The sequence below is a fragment of the Anser cygnoides genome, chromosome Z (genome assembly GCF_040182565.1).
Source record: "Anser cygnoides isolate HZ-2024a breed goose chromosome Z, Taihu_goose_T2T_genome, whole genome shotgun sequence".
Lineage (NCBI taxonomy): Eukaryota > Metazoa > Chordata > Aves > Anseriformes > Anatidae > Anser > Anser cygnoides.
Genome location: NC_089912.1, coordinates 42,380,551 through 42,398,452, shown reverse-complemented (window position 1 = coordinate 42,398,452; position 17,902 = coordinate 42,380,551). Strand labels below are relative to the sequence as shown.

At 33.3% G+C, this 17,902-nt stretch overlaps 1 protein-coding gene across 14 annotated transcripts in view; it reads right to left on the bottom strand.

The window, feature by feature from the left end:
• AGTPBP1 (ATP/GTP binding carboxypeptidase 1) overlaps nucleotides 1-17,902 on the bottom strand; it is a 66,456-nt gene that overhangs the window by 29,855 nt on the left and 18,699 nt on the right. For all 14 annotated transcript variants that reach the window (XR_010827795.1, XR_007169611.2, XM_066988424.1 and 11 more), the window contains 12 exons: nucleotides 16,517-16,647; nucleotides 15,648-15,715; nucleotides 15,207-15,270; nucleotides 14,719-14,865; nucleotides 14,283-14,414; nucleotides 12,338-12,431; nucleotides 10,870-10,907; nucleotides 8,395-8,603; nucleotides 7,777-7,954; nucleotides 5,993-6,090; nucleotides 4,846-4,962; nucleotides 3,700-4,406 (listed from right to left, as the gene is read on the bottom strand). Coding sequence is in view for 12 of the 14 variants with exons in the window: in XM_066988424.1 (XP_066844525.1) it covers nucleotides 3,700-4,406; nucleotides 4,846-4,962; nucleotides 5,993-6,090; nucleotides 7,777-7,954; nucleotides 8,395-8,603; nucleotides 10,870-10,907; nucleotides 12,338-12,431; nucleotides 14,283-14,414; nucleotides 14,719-14,865; nucleotides 15,207-15,270; nucleotides 15,648-15,715; nucleotides 16,517-16,647 (1,983 nt within the window). In the remaining 2 variants the exon portion in view is untranslated. The remainder of the gene's footprint in view (nucleotides 1-3,699; nucleotides 4,407-4,845; nucleotides 4,963-5,992; nucleotides 6,091-7,776; nucleotides 7,955-8,394; nucleotides 8,604-10,869; nucleotides 10,908-12,337; nucleotides 12,432-14,282; nucleotides 14,415-14,718; nucleotides 14,866-15,206; nucleotides 15,271-15,647; nucleotides 15,716-16,516; nucleotides 16,648-17,902) is intronic.

Below are 17,902 nucleotides of genomic sequence, written 5' to 3'. Positions count from 1 at the left end.
ACCTCATACAACAAGGAAAACTAACGTTAAGATGAAGACAGTGGGACAGATTTTCAAAGAGACCTCAGCCTCATCCCCACTTATGTGCACGAATTATAGGTGTACTTCAGTTTAAACACCTGCATTCACAGCTGACTGATTTCAATATCTGTATGTGAGGGAACTGAGTTTTCATGCACACAACCCACCGGGTTTTATCTTATGAGAAAAAAACGTACCATTTCATAATGTATAGTAGAAGCAGGAATTACTCAAACATTACTTATGTTAATGCTTTAATCTAGGACAGCACTTCATAGTATTAGTAACTCACTTGAGTCCTATCATAACTAAAATTAAAGAGTTTTAGAGAGTAGGTCGTGCAGTGAGTGTGTTAGTGCACTAGCTTTTCACCTCTGGAGATCTACGTTCATTTATCGACTAGGTAACAAATAAGAATGAATTTGGTGATGTCAGCCAAATGCCATGTGTATGTTTATCCAGATCATAAAACCATTGCACAACTGGCAGTATCTAGGTCCTGGTTTGGAAAAGTAAGTATGTTTTGCAGTTCAAGAATGAAATATAGTGGCAGAGCTGTGTGGAAAAGCTTGCACAGCACCTGCAATAAGAAGAAAAGGAGGCAGATTAACAATGAAGAATACAGGAACAGAGTTGTAAAGAACGTTCAGGCTGGAAACTGTCCATTTAATTAAGATAAATATTGTTGACAAATGAGAAAAAGAAGGTAAGCACAGAACTCTAGGACCTCATTAAATTAAGAGTAACTGAAAAGTAAGCAAGTCACAAGTCCACCATACTGACAGAACTGTAAAAATGCTGACTCACCGCCACCTATTTCACCAAGTTCAGCTCAGGGCAGAACAACAGATTTTTGATCTTACACAAATCATTAGCTCTCAGCGTGCTTCAGTTTCAAAGGGTCATAATACTTTCTACTATCACAGCAGTTGTGCCAGAATAAAATCCATTACTGAATAGCAGACATTTAAAATACCAGAAAGAACAAACAAATGGTATTCAAGATGCACACTAAAAGGCAAAGTTGTAGTGGGTATTTTCAGGTATCAAAAAAATCAAGAGATAGGAGAATCTATTTCAAGATAATTAAAGGAAAAAATACAAAAAACAATACTGTTGACACACAGCTCTGTGTTTATAGGCCATTTTTTGTGGATCCTGATTTACCTAATGATCACTTCTAAGAGCCAGAGGATTAGAAAATATTAAAGTGTACAGAAAAAAAAATAAAAAAATTAAGGAATAGAAAAAAGGTGGAATTTAATCCCTAATTCACAGGTAATTTCATTAAATAATATTTTTCTTTTCTGAATAGTAGAAAAATAAAGAAGACTGCTGTTATTATCAGATGGTATTTTTCAAAACAATAATCCTTTGGTGAAAAATTGGGTAAGAAGTGTAAATGAAAATCTAAAAGCACTCCAAAGTACAAATCCAAAAATGTTGCATCTCCTAGCACATCACAAGAATGAAACAGAACCCAAACCCCACATATGTCTAATGAAAAAAAAGAACACCCACTATCTCCCCCTCTCCAACCCTTGTGATAAGTTCTTTAATTAAGAGGATGGATTAAGGCAACACATTGTTTTCCAGAAAAGACGTAGCTGACAAGCAGTAACTAACTGCTTACAGTGAAGAGAACATAAATCCCACTGAATGCCAAAAGAATTTGGACACTAATTTGCAAAAGACTTAAAAGCTTCTCCATGTCCTCTACCAAACTCATTATTAACACCTTTCTGCAAATTTAAAATTCCTAAAAAGATTAAGCCCTCTTCAAACAGATTCCTTTCTCAGAAATTTGTTACATTGCAATAACAAGACCAAGTCCTTTCTAGAAAACCAAATTCTTAGAACAGTGTACCTTAAAAAGATTACATGGGAGTTTTGATTCAAGCTTAGCACTGTAAGATGAAATTTCATACTCGTTTCACAGATGAGCTAAAGTGTATTTCCATCATACATAGTATACCCCAACAAAAATAAAGCATTTTAAAGCTAAAACAAATATCATATAGAATTACTCTCACAGTTTAGAAATCTGCTTTATGTACAACCTCACAAGTAGGTTTGTTTGTCAAAAGGCAGAGTTTAATACAGTGCTTTATTTCTAAGAAGAACGAGCAATGGAATGACAAATTTTATTTGTTTTTAGAGACTTCACTTGATATAATGTTACTTAGGAAAATTCAGAATGATTAAGTACTGCAAAACCCTACATGAAGATTTGCAATATTTTCTTAAAATGCATCAGAAATCAACTCATCTGTAGATCAGCTGAATCTACCTTAAAAATAAGCACATGGGGAAGGTCCTTCTCTAACACTAGCTAGCTTTCTAGTAATAGTACGTATATTATGCCATTAATGTTTCAATATTTGTTCATCAGAAAGATCACCTTTTTATGACAGGTCTGAGAATCAGCTGAAATATTTCAATTCTACTGCCTAGTTTTAAAGACACTTAATCTCTTTATCATTGTAATCAATAACTAAATGTAAATATGAAGAATCTCATGAAAGTGGTTAAATTTATGGGTATGTGCTGACAGCATTCAAAATAATAATTAAGCAAGTGACAAGATCTACTACCATTACTTCTTGCAAAAATGTTCTTATGTCTTTACAGTAACTTAATTTTACACATGAGCCAGCTCTTCATACTATCTCTGCAAATTATTACCAGTGACATTCAATATTTTTTAATAATGAAAAGCTCAGCAAACAAATAATTGGTTGTGTTGACATGCTTATTCTGTGCCATTTTGCAGATCTAACACAGATTACTTCCTTAGCAGTTGTTCTGTTACACTGCAAACATTAAAACCAAATACTTAAAAAGTATTATTTTAAATTTTTTCCCACTGCATTTCACTGAAAGATAGCTTTGTTAGCACAGGAATGTGGAAAAGTGAAGTACCTTTCAACTATCAACTATTAATATTTGATAAGATCTAAGAGGAACGTTCAGGTATCTTAACTGAAAAATACTAATGCTGAACACATGAGCAGTCTAGCACATAGTCCCTTCAGTGCTTCTACAGTTCCTCTAATACAAACAGAAGGAATTCCATTCACGTACACCAGAATTTGTACTTATTTTTACAAATTTTTACTTATTTACAGGCAACACAGAGAAGCACCCAATAAAATGCATCAAGAGGAAATACTGTTGATATACCCTTACGTCCACAAGCTCTCAGTTCTTAGTTTTTTTGACTGATAAAATACACTGCAACTCATTGTTTAAGTCAGATATTCTGTAGTTAAACAGTTAAGTTAGAAAGCATCACATCTCTAGCTTTTTTCTTCTGATTTAGAAAGTGTTAAAGCATTGTGGAGTTTTTTGTTTATGTTGTTGGGTTTGGGTTTAGTTTGTTTTTAAATAAAAACCAGAAGATATATATGGGGGGATGACAGGGACAGAAAGGAAGACTACAAAGTAAACTTAGTATTTAGAAATTGGAATTACTGAATGAGAATTTGCAAAGATTCCAATTCTCTTCTTATTTAGGGCTTTGCATTGATTAATGCCTACTCACTTACCTTCAAATTGCTTTTTCAATTAAAGCAGTTTTAGATACCAAAGTAAAAATTGTATAGGCTAAGATTAACAGGCATGTAAAGATTATTTTTCAAGGGAGACAATAAGAACAAAAGGCATACAGTAACTCACCTCTGCACTCCATAAGGTCTTTCCAGAATAGGCTCTTTAAATGGGGGTGGAATATGGCCAAAATAATCTGGATAGGCCACTTCTGAATATTCAGGAATAGATTTTGTGTTTTTCACCATTTCAATATAGAGATCACAGTCGTGAACTGGCGATACATCAGAAACTTCAAGCACTACTTGTTCCCCTGATGAACTAGATCTGGAATCCTCCTCCTCCGAATCCACTCCAGTGCAACAGAGTTTTCCCAGGTGGACAGATGATCCTTCAAAAAGACTACCTCCACAGGGTGAAACATGTTCACAAGTTTTACTACATGCAAGTGGGGTAAGGCTAGCTTTGTTTTCCTTCTTTATTACACACCCTGCATAATACTGATCACTTTTTGTACTGTTCTGCAAACTGATTCTGTCCAAGCCTTTGACAATTTCTTGGCTTAGACACTGGCATGATGGAAGCAGCTTCCTTTGATCATTTTGCTGAAGCAAACTACTGTCTTTGATACTATCTTTCTTTGGTAGTTCCAGAAAGGCTGGCCTCCTATTGCATTCCTCAGTCAATAAAGGATTGCTCTCCTTCAAAGAAATTCCTTTTACTGAGAGGCTTGCTTCAGCGGAAACCTCCTCTCCTGCTGTAGGAACAACAATAGGTCCACCCAGATTTGCATCAGGTACAAAAGGCTTTGGTTCCTTAGAGACTAAGTCACATTCCTTAAAATATTAAAGAGAAAAAAAAAAGCATAAAAACAATAAACAAGTAGTTTATCAACAAGAAATGATCAAGTCATACCATTCTACTCTCAATAGCTGCACTGCACTTAAGGACACACCTGTCATAATAAATGTTTGTCAGAATGATCTCATATCCTTTCTTACTATTTTACTTTCTGCTGTGCGCAGCAATCAGACACCAGAAAATAGATTCCCCTCATATCTGCCCACAACCCCTTTCTCAGCCATTTTAAAGCAACACATAATATTAAACTAAACAACTCACTAAACAGCAACCCTATGTGTAGCTCTAGAACTGCAAACTGTGTCCCCCTTTTTTTTTTGCTGGAGTAGCTATCCACTCAAAACAAAACCATCAAACTGTGCTTCAGAGTCAACTCTTCATGATGAGGACTGCATTGGAAATCATATACTTTACCTGAAAGTTTTCTGAAAGTTCTGGGAAAAATTTCTCATACGTTTTCAATTCTTCTAAGGGTCGTCCCAATTCCTGTCTAGGCTTCAGTTTATTAATATCAGTCTCAATATCATCATTCTGAAACAATACCAAAACAAATTAATCTTCAATCCAGGATTAATGAACTTCTAAAATAATGATAATCAGCATTTATATCTGACACAGACATGCTTTAAAAGTCAAATATCACTGTTTTAAAATGAGCTGAACCACACATTTCACCATTATTAAAAGCAGTTTGATTTCATCGGTATCTCAAAACTTCCATTTCAACAGAAACATCAGAAACATAAAACAATTTTCTTGCTTTCATCAAAATGTGTTATGCACAGACATCAGACTACCCTTTACATAAGATCTATGCATAACCCAACCATCTCAACCTGACATGTAGAGATTTCATCTGACTGCAGTGACAAAGGAATAATTGCTTCTATGAAAGAAGATATTCCCTTCATCAGGTCTCATGAGTGCCTTGAATAAGTTGTCATTACAGTCTGTAGACAGATGTTTCAATCAACTCCTGAATGTATGTAACATAAAAATACAGAATAATGCTGTTCTGACTAAGTTTCCTTTCACGTCCTGACTGGAAGACGGAGAGCGGAAGAAAACCTTCCAAAAGCCATAAAACAATGGGGGATCCAATCTCTTCAATTGGCTAAACTTCAAGGTTACCTTGCTGAAAATACTGACCTAGTCAATGCCGTTCCAGAACAAGGGAGAAACTTAGAACATCTCTTACAAATTGAGTAGTGTAGTAATTAGGAAGAGAGAGCTAAGAGAGACACAAGTCAGTAACAGAAAGCTGCAAAGAGTTGTAGTGTTCTGCTCTACTGTACTCCAGCCATGTGAAGTGTGGAGGATATGTGGCTTTAAAAAAAAATTTGAGACAATCTGAACAACAAAGGTTGACATTTTAAATCAGTAGTCAACATTTTTAAGCTTCAGCAGGTATTTTGATTTTAGAAATTGTCCTGAAAACCTTCTCCACACCCTTTTCATATTTAAACCCATGGCTGTATATACAATTCAAGCAATTTAAAAAATAAATAAATAAATAATTGCTGTATCTGATTTTTGCCCTTTAGTTTTATCTCATACCAACCTTAAAATGTTGGTCCTTGTCATCCTCAATTTCAGTTTCAATTTCTGATTCTGCTTCAGCATCATCGTTGTCATCACTTTCATCTACTACATCATCCACTATGGTATGAAAAAAGTTTTGTAAGGCAGATCATTCATTTAAGGTAAAATATATGCTCAAAAAAGTGTATGTACTTGGTTTATTTTCTTTCTACTTAGCACTTGAAAAAAATGTAAAAACCAACTTGTTTTAAGTCCTGTAAAACCCCATAAATTTTAATTACTACCAGATTTAAAAACCAAAATGTTTGTTTCACAATACTGCTGACTCAATTTATTACATTTCCATCCAGTTTAAGACAGAACAAAGATCTTTGGCTTAAACAAAGCAAAACAAAAACAAAAAAGCACCAAAAAAAAACAAAAACACAAACAATGCAAAACAGCACACAGCCTTTAGAAATACTTTACAGTATAGAGGTGCCAAGAACATCTCAGCATGACTTAAGCTCAGCACAAAACCAGAGCTCAGCACAAAACCCCGCAGGAAATTTACCGACTGTCAGTAAAAGGCTCACTTAGAAGTTTACAGAATCACAGTTTAGAAATTATACTGATTTAATAAGGTATTCTTAGGTATTGCTTTTACAATACTGACTATACAAAATTATAGTTTTAATAAACTCAGAGTTTTACCACCCTCCACACTCCATATCTCCTTTAATACTGAAGTTTTTCTTAAAAAATAAAAATCCTCTGTATCTTATTTCTCCGGGTTTTTCAATTATTTGTTTACAGATTTCAAACAAAGAAAAAATATCAATAGCCTACTTCAACAGAACAGGGAGTTTCAAGAGAAGTATTACGTGTATGTAACACTATATTAAGTAGAGATGTTACTTCTGTGGATTTTAGAACAGAGTTGTAAATCGCTTTTCTACTCTGAAAGTAAAACGATCTCTAAACACCTGCAGTCTGAGTCTGTCCTAAATAAACTCTGAAGAGATATGTGTCTTTTTTCATAGTTATCACATTTTGTTTCAGAAAATGCTTTGAATAAGGTATTAAAATGTCAGGCTTCATCTCTTTACTTTGGAGTAACTTTCTCGCAGCAATTCCATTATTTGTTTACCCAGATACTAAACTGTTTCCCCATATCTGAAAATGCACTAAGCATTAATTATGCAAAAATAATGAGAGGCATTCACAATAGGAATCTATTTCCTACAAGGCATCATACAAGTAGTCTGCAGATAGGTGATGCCCAAGAGATTGCAAGAGTCAGCAATGTAGAAGAATCTACTCATCATGCAAATGAAGGAAGAATCACAAAGGATTAAAATCAACACTTCAAATGGTACATGTTACTCTGATAAACTGGATGTATAGAATTTAGGTTAACAGAAAAAAAATAAGGAAAGTGTATTTCTGTAAAACAGGATGTAGATAATATGTATAATAAGCTTAAAAGAGAGCCCATATAAGTTTGCAGATAAATATGTACAGCCTATGCTTTACAATTCAGAGTTCGACGACCATTTTAGAGGATGATCATATTTAGTTCCTCTTTTTATATTATAACACCTGTAACATAACCACATATGTACAGACAAAATTGTCATCAGTTAAAACTTAATATTAGAAACTGGTGCTCCACACTAACAGCTACAGACCCCTTGCTAGCTGATAAGAATCTCACTGGGGTCTAGGTCTTAGTGGACAAGATAAACACCTGCAGCTGATTCCACCTTATATATACTGTGTTTTAGACATACTCAAAGAAAAAACATTATGAAATTACCATACCATCAGGAGGCAAATTGTACAGTTGAGCCACAGGACCGCTGGCAGGAATAACTGGGAGTTGGAAATGAAAAGCACTTTTAATAGTTGGTAAAGGAAGACGATTCTTAGGAAAACATTTTCTCATTATTAGGCTGGACGTGTTGACAAGGGGATCAAGAGTTCTTACTGCAAGGCACTCCTATTAACAGAAAAATAATGAAGACAAGAGAAAGCATCTCTCAAACTAGTAGCCAAACTGCATTTGTTTTTATAGATCTCTAAAATTCACTAATGGCTAAAATATTTGATATGAAAAAAATTTTGAAATTTGAAAACAGAAGCCTCCTTTGAAGGCTAGAACTTCTGCCGTCTGCCCTTAAATTCACCTTTTTAAAACCTAGACTTCAAAGAGAAGGCCTTAAAAAAAAATCAAACCACCCTCCCATAAATAATCATAGCTGAGTAAGAGTAAACAGGAATCTCCTCCTGCACCCTTTCCTTCTGCTTTAAGTAAAGAAAATAACCCTTACCCCACAATCAGGAATGATCATAAATATCATTAAAAACTATGACAAATTTGAGGTGATAAAGTGTTTTTAAAGAGACAAACTGAACAACAAGAAAAAGAGAGAAACTTACTTGTGAAGTGTTGTAAAGAATTTTCATCCCATTTGCATCAATGAATGCTTTTCTTCCCAATTTGATGTTCGTAACACTTTTAATACATTGTAAAACTCCTTTACGTATCAGCATATATCTGTGTCGACTATCATGACGATGCCAATCAACATAAATTGTTAAAAGCACATGCACATATCCTCTGTCTACTGCTCTCCTGGCATTTGTTTCTTTATTTAAAAAAAAAAATAATTAAGAAAGTAAATTAAAAATTGCCCAATTATTTCAGTATTACTTTCATATCTATTTTAAAATTATTCTTTTTACACCAATTATTGAACTATTGCATTTAAGGTATTATTTCAGACACGCTTGGCAGTGTTTTAAATCAACCTAATCATAAAAAATGATAGCAAGTATGTTCCCATATTTCCTGGACATTTCTTAGAAGCCCTATTTTCCTCTATGTTTGTCAGTATTGCCAAAATTTTAAGTCATTCAAAGCCACACATATATACATCAGCTGTACAAGGAGACTGCTGCACATTTAACTTAACTCCTTATTGCAATTGGGAAGTATAATTACAAAGAGGATGAACTTATATCAAACATATCAATAACACGATGTGTAATAGGCAAAATATTTCGAATCAATATGGAAATCATTAGCAGAATTTCCTCAGGTATTTCTACCTTGTTAAAATGAACCTATATGTTCAGTCATTATTGCTCCAAGACAATAAGTCTTATTACATACGACTAATAAATAATAAAATTTTCAGATTTTTTTGTCAATTAAAATCCCAATTTAAACATAAATTAGTTTGGAAAAATGAGTACTAGAAAAATTTCTCGCCTCCTCTTCTTTTTTTTTAAACTAAACACATGCAATAAAAATAATGTATATAATAGACACCAGTAAATGCCAAGTATACATATGCTACACAATTTTAAAACACATCATTTGGTGTTTGTTTTTTTTTGCAATAACTTATTAAATAGCAACATTATTTGCTTATCTAATTTATTTTGCATTGTGTTCACATAATTGTATTCTGCCAAACAAAACTTGTATACAAAATTGTATGAATAAATCTCATCTTAAAGATAATACACACAAGAAATATTACTCCCATTAAAATTGACCAAATGACCGAGTTCAGTACTCTACATTTTGTGCTTCAGAATAACATTGCACATCATTTTCATGGTTTAACAGAAGAACAGTGTGTATTACACTTAAAGGTAATTGTAAGATAATGTAGGCTAGCAAATTAAAAAAAATAGCTTATATAAAGCCTATCTATCAATATCGAAACACTGTGTAAATACAGGACTTGAAACAAATTTCATACTATTTGTAATCCTTATGGCATTATAGCAACTATCACTCACATTTATCAACTGAAAATACTTGATCCCTAAATGTAACCCACTTCCTGGGTAATGAGTATGCCAAAACTACACACCAGAAATTAATGTTTTTATGAAAAGATTTACTTACATGAAGTGTAGGAAGTTACAGTGTCAAGACCCCTCAGGACTGAATAAGAATTATCTCAAAATAAATGCACAAGACCTCCTGTTTCAAATACACACCTTTTCAACATTTAATTTCTCTTCCCAACACTAAAATTTGACTGCAAATTCACAGAACAAAATACCAGCGACATTTCATAAATATTTCTTTCCCTGGATTTCCCAAGGAGAAACCCCCAAATTAGGAAATACAAAAACCCACAAGACCAAGTGTCAACTCTGATCAAACCTGAGAAAACAGCACTCTAAGAAGCATCTCAGAACTTTCCTGTCAAAACTGAAATAGTTGTCTGCAAATCTAATCATGCCTCCGTTCTTAGCCAACTCCACTAGAACTACTAGGAATGCTGTAGTTTTTAGAGAGAATTAGTTTTTAATCCCTTGCCAGTTATAATCCTGGTGCAAAATCAGCAGAGAAGATGTTTGCCAGGGTCTGCTGCCATGAGCCAACATCTGGGAACAGACCATTGTTTTCTTACCCCTGGTTCCACTTCACGGTCATCACAGACAGACTTGTCTTTAGGACCCAAGACCTAATTCATCAGAAAGGTATCTGAAAAACCCTGTATTTTCCCCTGTCATCCAACAGATATTTTCAGATATGTGTATGAAGAAGATGCATTGGAGATAAGATAAGGTATCCATGACTGCAGGGCTGAGGTGAGTGACTGTAAAACCGCCTTGGTTCCAGACCAGTTCTGCAGAAGCTGTGCAGCCTTTCTGCAGCAGAACTGAAGAGACAGTAACTGATTATTAAATATATATGTACCATTCAAAAACTGAAGTACCAGAGACTGATAAAACTGTAACCTTATCTTAGCCCTGGTTTTGTTTTGGCCACAGACTTAGTACTAGATCTACTCTTTTTCTCTATCTATATACACAAACATCTATATGTTTATACACACACATACATATCTCAGCTAGACAAACAGTTTCTTGTAGTTAAACACTTACTTGATTTTAGCAATGCAGCAAGTGTGTCTAAAGCAACCCTGTCAATATAACAAGAAAAGTCAAACAACAAACAACTAGTGAACTTCATCTACAACATTGTAAAAAAAAAATACAGCTAACAGATTTCTTTAGCATCTACCTAAATGTTTTCCTGTTTGTGCTGTATCACAGCTTTGGCGTTAAAAAAATGTTTTATTAAAATATCATGCATCTCTTCTATATCTGAAATCTGATGGTGAAATTTAACATCAACATAACGGCTATACAAACTTACAGTCTTTGCAAAAAAAACAGTTAAGTGACAATGCAATGTTTATGAACTATATTCAATGGATGAGGTATTTCTGACACCCATGTTTTTATGTTTGCAGCTGAGCAAGTACTTCTGTAAAATAAAGGACACTGTTTTAGAAAACTGTAGGTGAAAACTTCCAGTGTATACAGATGTAACGCTCATCTATCTGCACTGCAATACAAGATCACACAAGTTATTTTGCACACAAGGTTTTGTCTGAACTAACTCAAGATGTACAACTAGAAAACATATATATTTATTTTTACCCGCTTTGTAAGGATAGACTTCACACATCTGATCTCAGACCATAAACAAGGATATCAAGATTACTCACATCATGGAATAGTAAGTTCATGTGTTTAATTTTAGCTGGGGCTTGAAGGGGCAGGGCTTTTTTTTTTTTTTTTTTAATAGAGACACTCCAACAACCACGAGTACCAGATTTAGATAACATTATTTTGTTTGTAGTAAAGTTCAAATATGAAAAACTTGGTATTATTATTTTGTTAAGCAGATTTAAAAAATCAGTTTCCCCACAAGTATGAACTCCAAAAAGTTGGTAGTTACGTAAAGAAATTGCTATCTCCAGGAAGATCCACTTACTCATTGTAACCCTAAGCTCTCTAAAAAACAAACCAAAAAAAAAAAAAACACCCTCGGAAAGAAAAAAAAAAAATCTAAAGATACCACTTTTAAGGTTCTCAGTGAAATGTTATTTATTTTACACAATAGTGCACTAGATAGCTGGAGCTTCCTATTCTATTGTCTCTGAGAGTTGATAATTGCTTTCAAGTGGAACACAAAGAAAATTCTATTAAAAAAAAAAAAAACAGATAATGTCACTCTTCATCTGTGAGCCAATGGAACAGACAGAAAAACGATGGGATTGTCCTGATCAGTTTGTCCTGATTTGGGCATAGCCACTGTACAGTTTCCATGCAGAAATATTAGAGGCAAAAAATAACATTTATATTCTTTTACCTGGACTATAACTGCATATTCTGATATTTTGTGTTACTCTGAAAAAGTCATATCTGTAGTTCTTCCCACCTCCCTTCACTTTAACTTTCAAATACTAGTTACATTTGATTTCTCTAATATTCTTTTTCATAAAAAGTTTTGAAACATATCTTAAGTTTTTTCCATACACTGTATTAAAAAGACATTACTTACTTCATAAGACTAGTGTTCTTTTTACTAAAAGGGCCAATGATCTTAAACATCAGTTCTACTACTCCATTCTTTCCCAAGGACACTGCATTTACAGCTGGAAGAGTTAAAAAAAAAAAAATAAGATAATATAACAAGAAAGGCAAAAGAAAATCAATACACAAACTAAAATCCAGGCAAGTAAATTCTCAAGTACCAGACGCATATGCTCTAAGACAAACAATGACAAGCAGACACTACTCTTCATATAATCAGTGTAATAATCAACTCCTGATAAAACTTGCAAAAGAAAAAAAAAAAACCTTACTTACTACTTTTCAGATAAAATTAACACACTAGTTCTTGTGCATGCTTCTGCTTCCTTTGTTACTGATATGTATCATAAAAAGGATTTGTATTTTTGTAAAGCTCATGGTTTAATCACGACAACATCGTTTCTAAATTTTTGGGTCTATCATGTTCTATGACTTGCTGTTACCCTTCATTATCTGGATAGACAGGTCTATCAACCAGTATTTGCAAGCTAAGCGTTTGCTGTAGAATCAAGAAATGCCAAACAGTATTACTCCATCTAACCCTTCTTGAGTTACGTTTTCTCAGAAAAAAATAGTAATCCAGTGAGAAGGGTACAAATTAAGAGAAATGGTGCTGATTTTGTGTTGTTCACAAAATGCATGCTGCATGGTTTACACAGGCAGAATGCATGCTGCATGGTTTACAAAGGAATTCAATTCCAAACTGAGCTTACAAATACACAGTCCTAGAAAAGTAAGAAGAGGACGACTAAGCAACAAGACAAGTTCAACACTGTAAGTGCCACATGAGTACAATTCAACACTTGTACCCAAGTTGCAATTTCATCATCAGCGGAACTATTATAACACTAAAAGCTAATGAAAATGAGGACTCTATTCTGGTAGCAAATGTAAACAAATTTTAAGTAATACCACCCATCAACATGAAATAAGCTACTACTTTTTATGTTTGTAAGGAGTGGGAAATATAGAAAGACAGAAGTGATCTAAGCATAATCCAAATTAGAGATTCAGTTCAATCTTCCATTTTCAGGCTCAAGAAAGTTTACCTGTATGAAAGCTAACCTGTATGAACATCTGTATTATCTTCTCCCGTTTAAAAGCATTTTACCTCATTATCAGACAGCTCAACAGAAATAAAGCTTCCACATAAAGTACTGGAACTCTACAAATTCTCACACAAATAATCTGAAAACAATCTTAAAGGTCATGAAATCAATTCTCCCAGAAAAATGCGGTTACACTTCCATCTTCATACATTTATTTAAAAGGTTGAATGGCCATTTTGAGTTCAGTGGAAAAAAAATCAGCGCAATTAACAAATGGGAGGTTCAGTGAGAATGATGTTGTTTTCAGCAACTTCCTACTACCTGCACAAACAATGAACCAGGCTTTTATGGAAGAGTTTTCATCCAACAGTAGGGCACTTCAATAAGGGGAAGGTTAAACAAAAAGTAAATATTTCCTGTGAGAACTAAGTTTTAAATTTGCCATCATGAATTAAAATAAAAATACAGTAAAAAGAAAAAAAAACACGAGCATGTGTAATAAAGAGTAATTATTTCATTTGAAGTGCTTTTGCAAGCACAATGTTAGCATTCATGGCTTAGGTCATACAGCACTAGCATTTATACAAATGATGTGCACCCAAATTCAACATATTCAAATGCATTAAAGAATGCCAACCATATGTGCACTGAACAAAAACCAAAAGATACACAGGACGTACACAAACTTAACAGCTTTTATTAGACTCAAGCAATTTGACAATATAAAAATCAAATTCTCTGGTAACCATAGTAACTTTAAGCATTTAACATTAAACAAGTATGTAGATGCTGTATTTTTTAACCATATTTATGTCAAAAATATATAAATTATAAGCAAAATAAAAGTATTCAACCAATACTTACAGTTGGTTGAATAAACTCGTAATACTTGAAGGCATGGTAAAATTAGCCTGTGGTTCTGCAAATTCTGCTTCACTAAATTCAATGATATGTTCAGGGCACCATTAATTCTTGCCTTCATGCCAATCTTTTTGTCTGACATCAAAGAAATGCAAGATCAATCAAATCAGTTTTGAAATTATCATTAAAAAATGGCAGTTAAATAAACTGTGAATTCCTACAAGTGATATGTTAACTTTGCATATTTATTTATATTAAATATAATTAATATTGCATATTAAATATATATTTACCATGTTTTCCTCACCTCTACTCCTCCTTTTCTTCTCCTCTACTAATTCTGAGCACATGGATGTTTATTCAGCAATAAAGTTTTCTTAAACTTTAATTACAAAACTGCAAAGTATTAAGTCATATTACATAAGTCCATCATCATCACCTTTTGGGCCAATTTTTGCAAGAAGTGTATGAAGAAGCACCATTAATTCTTCATTTGGAGGAGACTCTCTGTTGGCATTCAAAAGCAGCTGCAACAAGATCTGTGTCCCTCCTTTAGTGACCAAGACACTTGCTCTCCGACCACCACCTAGAAATTTAATACACAATTTGTATCTTCATAACCAAAGAGCAGTTAAATATCTAAGCTATAGTTAACATAAAGGAAGACTTTAAATAGCAATATTGATAGAAATATTTTCTTCAAATGTGAAGAAAAACATGCTGGACTTAGACTTACAGCAACATAAATTATATGTGCATAATTATTTAAAAAATCACTTCAGTCTTTACGTTCTTTTGATTCTCTCGAAGCGTAAAATGCATATAAAGACAGCTTTAGCAACCTTCAGGGAAAAATAAATAAATAAAACACGTCTACAGAAGAATACAAGAATATAATGACAAACTACTATCTTAATGAACACTTACCAATTGAGACTAATTCAATGAGAATATTTAGTATATTTAGAATAGTTTGAGGATCTCTTGTATTCTGCAATAAAAAAGATATTTGATTAATTTAGAAGTCCAATATTGTCTTTTAGATATTTAAATGTCACTAAAGTCAAACAAAACTTAAGATGTTACTTTCCAGCTAACCATCACACCATGCAGCCTGAATTAACCGCAGAACCAATTAAAATCTAGTTCTTAGTATGACATATTAAATGGAATATTTGAAAAAATAAGGGAGAGAAATAATTAAATCCTTTATGATACTTAAAGACCCTATTTAATCATTAGACAGTCCTTTGACAAATTCAAGTTTTAGAGAAGAGCTAGAATAACAACATATTTAAAAATACAAAGCCCAGTGAGGATAGGAAAACTTGCAGTGTACACACAAGCAGAAAGATTAAAAGATTTTACCTCTAGGGTTGACAGGATAACTTCTATTCCAGTGGAACCCTTAGATGTCATCTCTTTCCTGGTTTTTTCTGCCATTAAGAAAAAGAAGGACATTTTTCTTTTAATGAAATAATTATTTTTTTTTAAATCTTCCGTATTGGTTAGTATTACACCACTAGACACTTTTGTCTCTAGATTGAAAGTGACTTTTGAGAAGTGACAAGTGAAGATAGCCTGAAAGGGGCTAGGAATAAGGAACATTTGGAAGATGGGGGAAGAAGCAGAGCAAAAGCAGCTGTAACTCCATATACTTATGAGGCTAATTCATGGAATCAGATATATAAATCTTCAGTGGGTCAGTCTACCATGGAAACAGGTCATCTGTGAGCAGCAGTGAAAATAAACATGAGCCTTTTTAACAGTAAATAGATTATTCTTCATATGAATACTGTTCAAAGTACCTTTTATCAAACGAAGTAAACCTCCCTCTGTATTAACTGAATATCAATATAACTGCAGCAGTTAAATATTTTACAATGTACCAAATATGACAGTATCACATTAGCTGTTCTTACACTGTGAATTATTACTTAAATTGACTATAATATAATGCATGCTATAATTTATGATATAAATTCTGGAAAAATATATTGTATTGACAATACAAAATGTATTCGGTGTAACCAATATTATACCAAGTAATTTTAAACATGGCCTTAAACATGTGCCTTCAACAACCCACAACAGAAACAGATGGATAAAAAAGTTTAACAAGCAGGAAAAAAAAAATGAAGTTTTGCAAACAGGAAAAAAAAAAAGTCCAGCAAAGAATAAACAGAAGGAGGAAGGCTCAAAAGGAAAACTACTACAAACAAAAAACAGTTATTTACCCTGACTCTGAACCAGATGAAGGATCTTTGAGGTAACATATCTGGCATTATCTGCTTCTCCTAATACAGAGTCCAAATTGATCTTCTCCAGCTGTGACAGCAGAGACATAGTCCGAGAATTGGTAGAAACACTAAAAAGAAAGAATTTTTACCTTCATTTGTATATCCACACAAAGCATGAAATCAAACATTAAATCAGAAAAAAAAAGGAAAAAACACTAAAAACAGGAAGTCCCATGAGGGAGTAAGAGGAGCGGCTACTTCTGTCATTTTTAAAACCACTTTAGTTCTCCTTAATTCTGGCAACTATTATTAACTGTTCTGGCAACAATTTTGCAAAGCCTACATTTCAGCAAACTAATTATATTTGAATATCATCTCCAAGAGCAAGTGTGAAGAGGTAAACTGGTTGCAGAAAGTTAAATACAGATATATGTTTATGTCAATTTGAGTAACTTCTATTGAATATAGTCAAGTGCCAGGTTAATGTATCAAACCAACTATTCAAGAAAAATAGGCTACTTCGTAGTCCCAAAGACTACTGTCATACAGACCGGTCTTTAAGAAGTGAAGGAAAAGATAATCATTCACAAAGTAAGAAAGCCAACACTCATCAGATAAAGAAAAAGATCACAATTTTGAGTACAAAACTTCAAAAAATCTCCAAATGTATCAACAGAGTTTGGATTCATCTTGAACACAAACAGTATCTTGGCCTGACATCACATACTTGCCTTGAAAATGTACTTTAATATAAGAAACTATTTCAAAGCAAGTATTTATATTTATAGGTAGAGAAAGAGAAAGAATTCATGTAAATATTTAGAGTGCTCGCAATAAAGTCAGTCTAGAATTGTTTTATTTACTCTTCAGTTTTAGGCCATAACAATTATTCAGAATAGTTTTCAAATTCACATTCTTACATGAAAGTCATTTTCAGACAAATGTTTAACATGTGAATTATGGTCGTATAATTAAATAGACGAAATGATTTCCAGGGTTAAACTACATTGACTTTTCACTTCTGCATCATTAGAATCCTGCAATAATCAACAATAATTCAATTTAGACACATACTCTTCTGACTACCTGCAATAAAACTGACATATATAACATTAACCTTATAAATACTGTAAGTTTTGTTTATAACAATGCAAAATTATTACATTTTCATTTGTATTTTATGTCTTGGAAAACACCTCCCACAGCTAACTGTTAAAGGAATTAGTTTACACATAGGCATAAATGTTAAAGTCAAGGAAAAAAAGTAGCTGATGGCAAAGGTCACACCACTGTGAAAGCAAACTGATACAGCAGTTGCAGAGGAAACTGCTTCCACAACTATTATTTAGATGTCAGTGTAGAAAAGTAAAGTGCATAACCAAA